This window comes from Epinephelus lanceolatus, chromosome 1 (genome assembly GCF_041903045.1).
Source record: "Epinephelus lanceolatus isolate andai-2023 chromosome 1, ASM4190304v1, whole genome shotgun sequence".
NCBI classification, from domain to species: domain Eukaryota; kingdom Metazoa; phylum Chordata; class Actinopteri; order Perciformes; family Serranidae; genus Epinephelus; species Epinephelus lanceolatus.
In genome coordinates this window covers 39,383,046-39,398,303 of record NC_135734.1, presented here as the reverse complement: position 1 = coordinate 39,398,303, position 15,258 = coordinate 39,383,046, and the positions used below count along the sequence as shown (strand labels likewise).

The 15,258-nt window shown below is 40.8% G+C and overlaps 1 protein-coding gene across 4 annotated transcripts in view; it reads left to right on the top strand.

Moving 5' to 3' along the window:
• Positions 1–15,258, top strand: part of phc2b (polyhomeotic homolog 2b (Drosophila)) — a 56,598-nt gene that overhangs the window by 33,626 nt on the left and 7,714 nt on the right. For 2 of the 4 annotated variants that reach the window (XM_078170323.1, XM_078170314.1), the window contains exons 8-11: positions 3,674–3,999; positions 5,292–5,481; positions 11,612–11,823; positions 14,088–14,217. In XM_078170323.1, the coding sequence (XP_078026449.1) occupies positions 3,674–3,999; positions 5,292–5,481; positions 11,612–11,823; positions 14,088–14,217 (858 nt within the window). Of the gene's footprint in view, positions 1–3,673; positions 4,000–5,291; positions 5,482–11,608; positions 11,824–14,087; positions 14,218–15,258 lie in introns of all 4 variants that reach the window. The other 2 variants (XM_078170318.1, XM_078170309.1) reach the window with 1 other exon arrangement.

Here is a 15,258-nt window from a genome sequence, read left to right as displayed (position 1 = left end):
TGGTTTTTGGAGCCAGGAGCGACCATATTTGGGCGAGAGGCTGGAGCAAGAAAGAGCAAGTGGCAGATTGACTCGCTCTTGGAGCAAGCCTCAAGTGGCCATTAGGGGAACTGCCTTTGTTGGGCACTTCACTGTTGGCTTCATTTTTTAGCCCCAGAGGTTGCTGCTTGATCCAGACAGAAATATCTCAACAACTATTGGATTAATTTAACAAACATTCATAGTGCCCAGAGGAAGAATCTTAGTGATGTTGATTATCCCCTATTTTGATGATATCGATAGATTTAATAGTCCATAACCAACGCTATTAAGTTTAGGCTTGAACCTGAGCATGTAAAACTTTTTTTTTTTTTTTCACGGTAATTTTATAAAGGAAAAAAAGTCTAAAAATGTGAATTGTCATGTTTTTTTTTACTTCTCTATGACAGTTAAGTGAATATATTTGGGTTGAGGACAAAACAAGACATTTAATTACATCATCTATAGCTTTGGGAAACATTGATCAACATTTTTGACCTTTCCCTGACTTTTTAAGACCAAACAACTAATCCATTAATTGACATTAAAAGCTGCAGCCCTAGAACCATCTAAAGCTGCTGGATGTCTCCAGTCATCCCAGGCTCATATCCCTCCTGCTCTTAACATTGTAAAATATCCCTGTACACCACAGATAACCAAATTTTCTGTTGGTGGGTTCCACTGAGTCTCACCATGTGAAAAAGAAAACACTTTTCAGCAGATCCTGTAGCATTAAAGAGACTAATGACATGCAAACTCTGCTGGATAGAAACATCTATATATTCCGCAGCAGGGCACAGACTGCGGTTAGTGCCTCACAGGGAAACTTTGAAACCAGATGGAGCCTATCCCACACAAAACATCATGAAAAGAACAGGGGGAGGGGGAGGGCGGGGGCGAGGGGGATTTGAGTCAAACGCTGATGTACTTGGCAGTTTTCCATGCTTGGATTTATTAGGGGGTTTATTACCATCGCCAAACACACCTCCATGTTCACACGGCTCATATAGCAGGAGCTACTGTGTAGTGCTGTGCTGCAGGAGTTATTTCATGTTTGGGTTTCAGTTATAACAATGAGTCAGTTAGTTTTTAGTATTTCCTGGTAGAGTTGTTAAAGATCAAGGAGGCAGCAGAGAGGCTCGGACCTGCTGACTCAACATTAACCCCGTAAAGAGTGTCATGGACAGCTGGCTCTGCATGTTCGTTTCTAGGCATTTCTAATATTAGACTGGCCTCAGGCTACTTCCGTTGAACCTCTCTCTTACTCAGACATGCTCCCACAATACAAGATTGATGTGCTGTGTCTCGGGCAAGTTATGAGCTCGGGATGTCTTTTTACCCACAGCAGCGCAGACAGGTGGTGACAGGCCATTTTGAAACGATTTGTGAGTAATGGTCAGACCAAAACCGCAGCAGAGGGCCTCTCAGTGCACCTTTCAGCGAGCTCTTAATATTACATCCTGTCAACATGGTGCACACAGGTGAAGGCAAAGCTACAAAACAAGCTCTTTTGTGCAGACGTCTACATTTTTCAGTGCTCCTGATATACAGTGTGAGCACGCAAGAAATAAATATTGCTCACAGTTTGTAACAAGTCTGACTCATGGCTTTTGACTTTTCTGAATTACCTTATAGAAGAGAATAATGTGTGATAAGACTTTAGCATGCAGTGTGTATCATGTAATCTTTGTGGAACACTGGGCCTGAAATGATTACTCCCCTAATAGGGAGAAAAAAGCTAGAAGTGACGTCCAAGTGCTTATTGTGTCCGATCCACAATCCAAAAGCCAAAATTATTTAACTCATAGTCACATAAAACAGACAAAAGCAATAAATATTCACATTTGAGAAGCTGGAACTACAGAATGTTTTACACTTTGGCTTCATTAAATGGCTTCAAGGATTCTGATTACCACTATGTCTGCAGAAATTCTCCAGTAATTATTTGTTGATTATTGAAGTTAGCCCAAAAATTGAGATCAGATAATAGATATTTTTAATTGCTTTATGGCCAGTATGGATAGGAAACATAATTAAAGGACTCTTTCGGGGCACAATACTTTTATGATTATGAGTACTCAAGGAGAACAATAACTGATACTTGAAGTGATAAACATTTGCAGTAAAAATGAAAATCAAAATTTGTCAAAAGTTTTAAACAACAAAAACTCTCAAAAACCCCAACACAAAACTTTAAGTGTCCTTAAGCTTTATATGTTTAACTAAATGGTGCAAAAGAGAACATTGCTCTTCCACCTTATTTGCATGTGTTGCAGCCTGTCTTCCCTGGTGTTGATATGCCACTCTGCATTTTCACCTCCAAAAATATTTTTTGTGGTGGGGTTTCTGTGCCACTGTGTTGAGTTTCTGTGAAGTGCAGTTATGTTTGATTGATCCACCTGAATCACACATAAAACATGGCTTAATAGTGACAAGATTAAATAAAAGTGCATTTAGGCTCCATTATAACTCACAGACAAAACAGTTGTCTTCTGCTAGATTCGTTTTCTCCAGAAATACAACATGCTAACGTTATTAGCATAAGCCTATGACATTTAACATTGCATAAATTAGCCTAGTGGCTAGCAGACAGTGACTAATGTGACAGGTCCTTGCAGTTCTCGTCCTTATACCCAAGTTTCATCCAGTAGCTACTAGTAGACTGACGGGAGAATGTTATCATCAGAAACAATTGGTGTCTTCTGCAACTTCATCATATTGTGATGTTCAATTTCAGTAATATATCTGCTGCCTTACATTCTACAACCAGCTTTGCTCGCTAATCGGAGTAGCTCCAGTCTGTGTTTTTTCTCTGTCAGTGGCACGGCAGCCCTCAGTGTTGATAGGTAATTACTTGTAACATGTAAGCAATCAGATACTGCTGTGGACGGGACATTGAGCAAGACAGCAGAGGACGTCGTGTGTGTAACTGCAGACACGTTCCATTTGTGACCAACACAACTAGAACAAGACAAACCCACTATCGCGATGGTTATCTGAACCCTTCTACAATGCTACACTGTCGTAAATGAATATGAGGCCAAACATAGCAATAATCCACTGTATATTACATTATACATGAAGACAAGATTCAGCTTATAAGTAATGAGATGTAACCCTTACCCTAACCTTAACCACCTCTCTTTTAAGCTAATACTTCATGGCTAGCTAATAGCTAACTTAGCATTTTCATTGTGGCTTCCACCTCCTTGGCAATAGGCAAAGGGGGCTGATTGTGCACTGGTTGGCGAGTCATCTAGCTAATGGGTTGGTCACATAGCTGCTCCAGCTGCAGCTATACCTACTTGCAGCTTGAGTGGTGCAACATATCCTCATTCACCACTTTGTATATCCTACAAAGTACCGCCCCACTAATGATGTTACTTATATAACATGCCTGCAGACAGAGGCAGGTGGCGGCACCAGAGCCAAAGAAATGCATTTTTAATTAATGTATGGTATCGGCCGTCAGATGAAAAGAATCATAAATCTAATAATCAGAAAAATGCCAAATATTGTAGCCCATAATTGGCCAGACTGATAACCAGTGGATCCCTACAGTACATATGGCATGTGAGACACAACAGAAGTGTCTGTCTGTGTTTTGTAAATTCCCTGAATCTAATAATAAATATTGGTTTTATTCTCGTTCCAGCGTACACGCAGATCCAGCCCCACTCCCTGGTTCAGCAGCACAAGCAGCAGCAGCAGCAGCAGCAGCAGCAGCAGCAGTTTGTGGTCCATCAGAGTCAAGCTTCCCAGAGGACAGCAGGCCAGCTGCTGCAGACAGCCTCCATTCAGCCATCACAGCACCCTGTCCCCGTCCTGCCCAAACCTGCTCCACACCAGCCCTCCACGCCCAGCCAGCAGGCCACCATCTTCCACTCCACCATCAGCCCCCACGCCCTCCACTCCTCCCTCAACCATGCCAAAGCTCAGCCCGTCCAGCTCACTGCCATCAACCTACAGATACAGCCAACGGTGAGGACACTTACACGCACATGCCAAGGTCTCAAACAAAAGAGGTTTTGAGCAACTTGAAAAATATATTTTGTTGTTGTTTTTATTAAATCAGTAGTTGCCAGTATCAATGATCAGGTTAGATTCATAGATACATGTTGGTGTAAAGGCAGGTCAGGGACTTGCCTCTTATATAAATTTAGTTTAGTTTAGACACACTGGACCATGTTTTGGCAGGTATTGTTACTAACAGGGCAGGTTCCCCAGAATCCCCATGTCCCAGTGTTTTCTGATGTATACTATTGATGCTAAAATTATGTAATGGTGCAGCACTGTTGTTCCAGTCTTCACAGAAAACACTGGCAATTGGGAAATAATTTGTTCTTAGCCAAGGCAGCAGCGCAGCGCCAGGGATGGCAATGTTTGGCTGTTGGTTGGTCCCCCCATTCAGTCCACAGTGAAATATCTCTACAACTGTGAAATTTGCTACACACTTTCAAGCCAAGCAGCCACCTCCAGGGCTGAAAAATTAAGCCAAATCTGCAGTTCTTCGAATGGCCGCTCTCTGACATCAACTCAACATGCTGAATTGGCTGAAAAAGAGCTGACAAGGGCCAGCTAGTGCCAACATTGCGGGACACGCCACAAAAATTAGGGCAACAGATGCTCACCAACAGCCTGACCATCAACTTGGTGTGTCATTGTGAGCATGATATCATGCTAATGTTAGCATTCAGCTCAGAGCACAGCTTCACAGTGCTGCTGGAAATGATTTACTTTATTTGGATATGTGAGGAAAATTTAATAGAAACACTGACAAAAAGTCAATTTTCTGAACTTGTAACATGTTTCGTATATCTAGAGGACGGTATAGGAGGGTATCTCTTTTTCACAGTAGCATATCATCCATCGTGTGTTTCCAGAACTGCTTATTTTTATGATTCATTTTTTTGTCCTCAATTTGTTTATAATGGGGCACGACTTTCTGTCCTACTTGACATCCTGACTTTTTGTGTCGCCAACATTCTTGATGTTTTTTTAAAGTGGTAACCAGCAAAAGAAAAACTACTGGTCCAACAACAACCACCGAATCAATGTCTACTCCAAGACTTACATGTTGAAAAAACAGGAATCTTCTGAGTTTGGGATTCCTGGTGTAATATTTTCCCACTGCTGTGATATTTTCCAAGCCTAATGGTTTTCACTTTTTGAGTCACTGACATTAAAGGTATCAACAGTCCCTGATCTGTCTCTTCGCCACTGTCTCAGACATTACTTTCTCATGTTTCCCCTCTTCCTGATACACATCGTAGGCCTCTCGCCTGGTTCAGGACAGCAAAGATAAGCCAACCTCACTGGTGGTCAGAGAGACATGTCCAGCCCCCGCCACCCAGCAACAGCAGCCACAGCAACAGCAGCAACCTGCGCCTTCGCCATCCCAACCCAGCAAGCCCGTAGAGCAGCCCAAGGTCGACCCAGCCACGCCATCTGTTCAGCCACAAGGTAATGACTCAGCATGACTTCCTAAGCTGCTAAATTACACTTTGTAGAGTACTCCAACATTTTGGTAAATAAACTTTGTAACCAATTAGCCACTGGGACAAGAAGTAGCAGTTAAACTAAAAGTTTTCTCCTTGTCAGAGAAATTGAACCATTATTTCTGCTCTGCCCTGCTGGTATTGGCCAACTCTTGGAGACCTTCAGCGGAGGGAAGGAAAATCGATGCTGATTTTTACTTGTAATTCAGAACATGTTGTGTCTGCAGCACATTTAGTCTCACTACTCTCTGTCTCTTATTGCTTAGTTTGTTGTTGATTTCCCTGAGCTGCGGCCAAAAAGCTCACCTGATAACCACAATTCCCTCAGCTCTGCCATGTTATGCACAAACATTTAAACCCACAACAAAAACATCACAACAGCAGTAATATAACCAGACTCATAATGAACACTTTGTTTTGTTGTGTGTAACTTACATTGGAAATAATTTAACACACACTGTTTCCTGTGTGAAGGCCCGGACACACCAAACTGACATCAAAGAACTAGCAGCAATGAAAGCTGACTGTTGTGTTGCCTCATGTTGCCACGTCTCGCCCAAAAAGTGAAACATGAACACATTGTAAAGACTCAACTGATGGCCAGCCAGCATGTACGTTCTGCGCCTGCAAGAGAGGAAATAACTTTCCATACCAGCAGATGGTGGTATTCCTTTTTCAAAAAGTGAAACCAGAAGGCCATTTTGACGATAGTTAGCCAGTCAGCACATTGACAACACGAGCCGGTATTGATAGACCAAAGCATATTTACCGTGTGCCACTTAACAATAACTCAAACCATCACGAACTGTTTCTGCGTCAGAGTTCAATGGCTAAAGAAATACAGTCTAACCTTATGCAACAAGTTTGTTTTGGTTTCACTCCCTCTTGAATTTAGCTCATTGTTTACTTTCCTCACTTCTGTTTCTCTTCTCATGCACTGAGCTGAACTACCAATCAGAGTGATTTCATTCAGCGACAAGCTCTGCCATTGCCATGGCGGATTAAACATGCTGAATCGACCAAAAAAAAAATTACACGGGGGAAAACAAGGGGCAAAGTCACTAGACGCACTGACTACAGCAACAGACGCTCACCAGTAGCCCAACAATGACTAACAGCTGATCATTAGCTTGGTGTGTCCGGGCCTTAGCACCCACAGTGCAGGGGCGACGTCATGGTCATATTTTGTTCACACCCATTCACATACATGAGGCAGAAAAAAGATATAATGCAGCTTATTACAACACCATCGTTTAGGGCTGGGCAATATGAAGATATATATCGTTATCAACATATGAGACTATATATCATCTTAGATTTTGGATATCTTTGTATCGTGTATCAGAAATGTTTTTTTTCCCGCATTTTACAGGCTGCATTACAGTAAAGTGATGTAAATTTATCAACTTACCAGACTTTTCTATTTGCTTTAACACTTGCCTCAACCTACGCAGTTGTTATATCCTCATTATTGATGATTATTAATAAAAATCTTAACATTTTAATATTTTCTGGGGGAAAAAAGTAGTCACCCCTACAACTAGAAAGCACTAGCAAGAAATATTGTGATGTTTGATTTTGTCTCCCAGTCCTGGCATTAATGAAACGCTTTTGATGAGATTTAAAGATACCAAGATATATATTGTGTATCGAGATATTGCTGAAAAATATCGTGATATAACTTTCTTTGTGACACAGTGTCAACAAAACCTGAAGAAGCTCAAAGATTATCACACAGCTGTTCTGTTGGATTGCATAAGATAGTACAGGTGTCAAAACTGATGAACTGGTGAGTCAAAGTATAGCACTACCGTTGATTCACTATTTCTGCAGGGAACGATGACAGCTTTTGTCCATTACACAGCTTGTGTAATAGACTATTATGACAATTGCTTGGAAGATCTGAAGTTTCTAAACTTTGGAAAACTGTTACGAAATGTGGGATGGCCCTAAGATTATATTTTCACAATATAATCCAGTTAAAAAGCTTTTATGTATCAAGAAAATCCCACAAATGTTGCATAGTCAGTAAAACGTGTTTTCATATCGCTGCATTTTTTCGCCTGATGTGCACATTTTGTCAGCCAGATGATTTAGATAAAAGGGATAAAGCCGGTCCTGATTAATGATTTGACTCACAGTCAGCAGTGTGTGATCATGCAGCAGCTTCACTCTTCTTGCTGAGCATTAAATGATCTTGATGTACTTTCTAAATGTTGACACAGATGAGTTTCTATAGTGACATTTCTCCTAAACGGTTGGAAATGGGACTAATGCTGTGTTTCTTGTAAAGTGAAACATTCTGTAGACCACAAATTGCTGTTTATGGGCAGTGAGTTGGGTGTGATGCTCACCACCAGAGCAGGAAACTATTTTTGTAATCCATTGGCTGCAGGGCTGATGACGCTGTTTCATCTTTCTTTTTTTTAATCTTAGGAAAATTGAACAAAAGCTGTTTTTCAGTTAAAGTGGCTTATTGAGTGTTCAAGGTTTCCAGCGACAAAGATCATCTGCAGCCGTGCTCTCTGCGAACAGATATTCAGACACACTGTCACTTCTCTCTCAAGCGTCTCAGTGGAAGTATGTAAATAGAGTAGAGGGTGTTACATTAAGAGCACACTGATGACACATCACAGAATATATAGCCTGCAGCTCACCCCTGCACTGAGGACTCTGGTGTCATGTCCTTTGTGTTAGCTTCTGGGTGTTTGGGGTTATTTTAGGTCACGTTCAGACAAATATTAGCACTGTGAGAAAAAACACAGCACCCCTTATTAATTGTAATGGCATGGCTCTTTCTACTGTTAACCTTTACAATCATCAAGATAAGATGATTGTCACCATGATTACTTTACATTGGGATGATGTCACACACATTAAGAGTGCTTCTCTATGTTCTGTGAAAGTCTTGCAAATAAAAAAAAACTCCCTTGGTTTAAAGTTAATAATACAAAGAGAGATAATTGACTTTGAGTGTAGTTTGAGAGGTCTCTTATAATGGTGGTCTATGGGGAAATGCTTTTGGGGTTCCAGTACCAGATGTAGTATCACTTGTCCCTCAGGGATCAGCTCTCTTAATACATCCCAGACTTCATGGATCTGTAACTCAGACTGGACTTCCTGAATTATATTTCATCGTCTCCCCATTAACTAAAACAACACACGGCCCACAAATGCAGCATGTTGATTCTTTTATTTAATGCAGGGCTCTTTTCTGTCTGAACACCAGAGGTGGAAGAAGTCTAAACTCGAAAATATTATTAAAAATATTGTGATATTTGATTTTCTCCCTATCACCCAGCATTAATTAAAATGTAGGCCTACATCACTTAAATGTTTAATCTTCTTTAAATATTTGATCTGCTGGGTCATTTGTCAATTTCCCCCTGGGGATCAATAAAGTTATAACCTTATCTATAATATACACAGATCCAGATTAATAATGCTAAATATAATCAACAAAGTCTACAAACTTACACTTGTGCGTCAGCTCTATGCAGAGCCTATGCCACCATTGTGAGTATTTATACTTGTACGTGGTGTGTCTGTGTCACTCTGCAGTTACACCTCAAACACTAGTCTGCTGCGGAGGTTTCTGTGAAGTGCTGTAAAGTTTAGTTGATTCAAAACACACATGAAACACACATTAAACATGGCTTAATAGAGACAGTTTCAAACACAAGTACACAAATCAGCTTCACTGAAACTCGCAGTATTCACACGCAAAACACTTGTCTTTATCTGGACACATTTTCCCCACAAATACAACATGCTAACATTATTAGCACAAGCCTGTGGCATTTTACATTATATAAACTAGCCTAGCAAATAGCTGAGATTTCCTCTGCTGATATGAAGGCAGGAAAAATCACACACAAGACTTAAATGCTATTTGCGGAGGCTTTATTGTCTTCACAATTTATTGTTTCTTATCTGTGAAATAAAAGCAAATAAAAGCACCGTTTCCACTGAGGGAAATGGTTTCAGCAGGAGGTCTGCGTCGCAGCGACATGGAGTTACATTTCTTGAGAGGTGCACGTCAGGCTACAGCGTATTATACTAATAATATAGTAATAATTTAATGATGTATCATTTTGTAATCATTTTTTTGTATGATAATTTAATAAAAACCCACACAGAGTCATCCCCCTCCTCTGATAAGTAGAGAACAGTCCCTACATTTCCTCTCTGTGTCCCTGCAGCAAACACACGCTACTGTCTCAAGTTTGTGGCTTTAATTGGTTGTAGTTTAATTGGATATAGTCATTGGGACTACAATAAAGTATTTTCAGTGTGAGGCTGAATCTAGAGACTCTCTCCTCTCAGGTTGAACCGTGTAGTCGTGCAGCAGCAGCAGCAGAGAGCTCAGAGCATCAGATGCTAACGTTAGCTGCTGTGGGAGGAAGCACGGAGGCGGACCCTGTTACACGAGCTTTGCTTTAACGGCTCTGTAGCGGCGCTGCAGCGATCACAGCTCCGGGCAGCAGCGGCGGCAGGTCGGTGTGTTTGTGTCGGATCATTACAACAACAAGCACCAGCTAACCCGCACATGTTTTCTCCGTGAACACAGTGGAAGTTGGTAAGAAACCGAATTAAACACCGGAGACTTTAAACATGATGAAGCTCGGCTGCTTCTTGTTTACTTTCGCTTTGTGAGGGTTTAGTGCAGAGACAAGCTGTTGTTGTTGTTGTTGTTGTTGTTACGGTGGAGAGATGCAGGAAGGACTGACTGTGTGTTATTGATCCTCTGTGTGTCAGTGGGTCACTGCTCATGTTTTCTCTGCTAGTTTAAGACTAGAAAAGTCTTTTATATCTGCAACAGGCAGGTGTGTGTGACTGGATGCTGTTTTATATGTGATAATTATGAATAATGTAACTTCATAGATGCTTTAAAGGCAGACAGTGACTTGGCTCGGCAAAAATAACAAAATACATTTTTTTTAATTTAAGTTTTACCGTTTCATGCTGTCCCTTTAGATGTTTAAAGACATTTCATGAGACGTTTAATGATGTAAAAATAATAATAATGGACATACAGAGGTGGATTTACCCTGCTCCTACACTGCTAGTGTAAGATCAGGTACTGTAATTCAATAAAACATTAATTAAATTGTCAATGATTGGTTTCTAGATTAAAAGTTGACTTATAAAATGTCACAAAATACTCAAAAATGCACATTACATATTCCTGAAGCCAAAAGTGGTGTCTTTAAATGTGTTATTTTGTACACCAAACTGTCTAAAACCCCAAAATATTCAGTTTACTATCACATATGATAAGGAAAGGAACGAAGTGCTCACATTTTAGAGGCTGGATTTAAAAAATGTGTTTTGTAATATTGATGTAAAGATTGAGTCAGACGATTTAGCAGTCCAAAATCCCCAGATATTCAGTTTATGATCACATATGATAAGGAAAGGAAGCAAGTGTTCACATAACAAGCTGGAATTTGAAAATGTTTTATGTTTTTGATTTTAAAGATTGAGTGAGACAATTAATCTGGGGCTGCTTAGTATTTTCTTGATAATTGGTTAATGGTTTTTTCGTAAAAAACTGTCAAAAATACCCAGTTTAAGTCTCCAGATCCCAGTGTGACACTTTCAGGATGCATGTTTTGTGTGAACAGCAGTCAAAAAAGATATTCAGTGTATGATCTCATATGACAAGTAAGGGAAGCAAGTGTTCACATTTGAGGAGCTGGAATCACAAAATGTTTCATGTTTTTGATTTAAAGATTGAATCAGACAGTTAATTAGGATTTCTGGTTATTTTCTTGCCTGTAAAATGTGACAAACTGGTGGAAAATGCCCGGCGTAATTATCCAGAGCCCAGTGTGAAATTTTTAGTATGCTTGTTATGTAACAGTCCAAACCTCAGAAACATTCAGTTTATGATCGCATATGACAAGAAAAAGCATCAAATATTCACATTCAAGGAGCAACGAGAGGCTGTTTTGTGGTTTGCCTGAGAAATGACAGAAATTATTTATCAACTATTTTTATTTTTTTTTTCTTTTCAGCTCTGATTTAATTCAGACTCAACACGCTCTCAAACATTAACTGGACGGTGTTTGTATTTCTGTCTCGGTCAGCAGGCGGAGGCTCAACCAAGAAGCCGAGTGCTGCACCTGGGACCCCACCTCCAGCCATGACCTCAGGAAATGAGAGCGAGGCGCCTACCGTGACGGGCAGCACGCCGCAGAACGGAGAGAACAAACCGCCCCAGGCCATCGTCAAGCCCCAGGTCCTCACACATGTCATCGAAGGCTTTGTCATCCAGGAGGGCGCCGAGCCGTTCCCCGTGTGTGTAAGTGGCCCGATCTTGCCTTCGCTAGCAGTGCGACATGATAAACAAGCCAGAGCCAGCACGCGCTCTCTGGTGTACTCGCCTGCAGGGAGCTGTCAGCAGGCAAACACAAAACCCTCTGTTACTACTACTACTGACAGCTCGCAGCTCCGGTGTGATTCAGTCATTAATTTTAGTGAGAGTGTAGCTGAAGGAGCGCAGATGGATGAAGGTGTGTGTGTGTAATGAGCTGCAGCCTCTCAATTAATTCAAAGGCATAAAAATTCCTCCTTTAATCTGTCAATTCCCTCATTCTTTGTTAGTATACATTGTTTACTTGCTGTATCTGTATACTTGTTGACATGTGTATCATCACATCTTTATTATAATCACTAAAAATGCTAAATGGTACAGAACAGCCTTTTGTTAATTATGTTAAGGTGCAACATAATGACGTGTGCCTGTTATTGTAGGCTTTGGGCTCACTGCCTCCTACTGGACATGTGGTGTAAATGTGCAGTGTATTTACATGCATACAGGCCTGAACACACACACATAAAGACTTTATAATATACAGCATGAAAGAGTGCACAGGCCAGACTATCACAGGGCTGACACATAGAGACAGACAACCATTCACACTCACATTCACACATACGGACAATTTAGAGTCACCAGTTAACCTGCATGTCTTTGGACTGTGGGAGGAAGCTGGAGTACCTGGAGAAAACCCACGCTGACACGGGGAGAACATGCAGACTCCACACAGAACCCTTTAGACATTCATTTTAGATGATACAAAGCAAAGAGAAGCAGCAGCTCATCACATTTCTTGTCTTTCATATGTGAATTTTTTGGCATATCTGCTTCATTAATGACTTGATTATCACAACTGTTGCAGATTAATTCTGCTTATGAACTAATTTAATATTTGACCAGTTGTTTCAGCACATTTAAAAGCCTATTTCTTACTTTGAAAACAGTAGGCCTCATCCACAAACACTGCGTATGCACAAATCTGGGATTCATTTCTTACCTGAGCGGCTATGGCTGAGGTAGAGTGGGTCGTCCACCAATCGGAAGACCGGCAGTTCCATCCCTGGCTTCTCCAGCCTACGTGTCAAAGTATCTTTGGGCAAGATACTGAACCCCAAATTGCTCCTGATGGCTGTTCCATCGGTGTGTGAGTGTGTGAGTAGCAGGTGGCACCTTGCCTTGGCCACCAGTGTATGAATGTGTGTGTGAATGGGTGAATGTGACTCGTAGTGTAAAAAGCGCTTTGAGTGGTCGGATGACTAGAAAGGTGCTATACAAGTGCAGCTCCATTTACCATTTACCTGAAATTGTTGGTACTCTAAAAACAGATTTAGACCTGCCTCAGATCACACGTACACACAAATGATAAAGGCCCAGCAGTCTTAGACAATGTTAACACATGACTTTTTAAAGCTGCATTCATTAAAATGGTTTTAATAGACAACAATATTTAAAACCATTAGGTTACATTACGAATGCATTGGCCAGTGTATTAGCCTAAATAACTATGAAACTGATGCCTGTTCATCCTCATCAGTCATTCACATAATCAAAATATTTGACTACAAAAAGTGTCCCAGTCTTAGCTTACAGTGGAGATATGAGAATGTCGGTATTGAAGTGTAACAATTGTTTTTACTTTTTGCCTTTAATGATCCGCCACTCCCACTAATTTCTAGTGCCATTAAGCTGCACATATATAAAGGCTCTATAAAGAGATTCTTATTTACTTCCAAGCACTTCTGATAAGATATCATATCTAACCTTGCTGGAATATACTGCAGCTGTTTCTTCAGTAGAGAGCGCGTCTTCAGAGACTGACATTAAGTGTTTGAAGAGAGCGACAAACAGCTTATTAGCTGTTTCTGACTAGCAAGACGTTCCCTGTGTAGAAACAACTTCACCGTTTCCTCCATGATACATGTCTAGGCAAACGTATGTCCTTATATAGAGAAATGGGGGCGTGGCATAATCACTTCATTTCATTTTATCTTATCAATACTACAGTAATGTATCAAAGAGATCGACTGATTCAGATAGGACACTATCTTTACACGTAAAGTCGTCTTTTCCCCCGTCATGTTGCTGTTGTTGTTGTTATTGTTAGAATTATTGTATTGCAGTTGTTCATATGAAGCGATCTGACTTAACTGTCAGTCACAGTAATCACAGTTATTGTTTCTTATTCCTTGAGCATGTTGTCACTATTTCATTTCGACAGATCTGTAAATATTTTCTTCTTGCCACAGGTGGAGCGTCTGCCCATTCTCATCGACAGCCCAAAGAAGCTGGATCATCAGCTCTCCTCAGACCCCGACAAAACCCCCGTCAGCAACGCAGGAAACACAGACTCTGAGCCAGAGGACATGAACCAGCCAGGTGGGACAGAAAGCATTAAATATTATTGTATTACAAAGTACAGCAGGTTGTGAAACTCAGGATGTACCGATCCCACTTTTTTCCGAGGCATTTGAACATTTTATTTTTGTTTTTTGTAGGTTTATAAAATTGCAGCATTACAGCACATCAACCTCATAACGACGGACACACCTTCACACTGTTAACACACACACACACACACACACACACACAGTGTTACTGCGGTGGGGTTACTGTTGTGAATAGATCCAGACCTGACAAACAGCGCTGAGCTGCTGTGATAAACGATGAGCTGGTGCTGCACTCGCTGTCCTCTGTGTGTCAACACAGAAAAGGCTGCCCTCAGCGTAATTACATGCCTCTGCATCTCTTCACCAAACCACTTAACCTATGCATGGCTCCGTCTTCTCTCCCTCCAGACCCAAACCAACGTGCTAAATAATGTAGCTCCTGCAGTTGTGATTCTATAACTCAAGATGCTTTTTAAGCAAGATGCTGGATGTGAGAGATGTTTCAATATGATATATATAAATCTTTGAAACGTTAGCTAAGTCATTATTAAAATGTTCAGCTTCAGAGTGAAGGTTTGTTTCTGCCTTCACATCAGAACACACACAGGAAGTGGCAAAATAACAACAGCACATTAGCGTGCTGCATTAGGTTAACCGAGCAAAACAGAGAACTGTACTTCATGTGGACATTTAAAAGGTTTAACCTGCTCAACTTCTGCTGCAACATGACGTCGTCCTACAAGGTGCTGTGTTCAAGGCTCGGTTTTGTTCAAAGGTTTTTGATTTGCACCTTGACTTTGACCCCAGTTCCTGAAAGATACTTTCCTGATACTAATTTTACAAAATCCATTCTAACAAAAAGAAAATCCCACATTATGGTACAAATCTTTAACTTTTCAGCCTCGTAGCATTTTTTCAAACTCTAAAGTAGTTTCATAACAGAAAACCTCATTACCACAGTGTGGTTGAACTTAAGTTTTCTGTGTCAACTCTTTAGTTTCATGTCTCAGCACCTCTGCATTTTTTCACA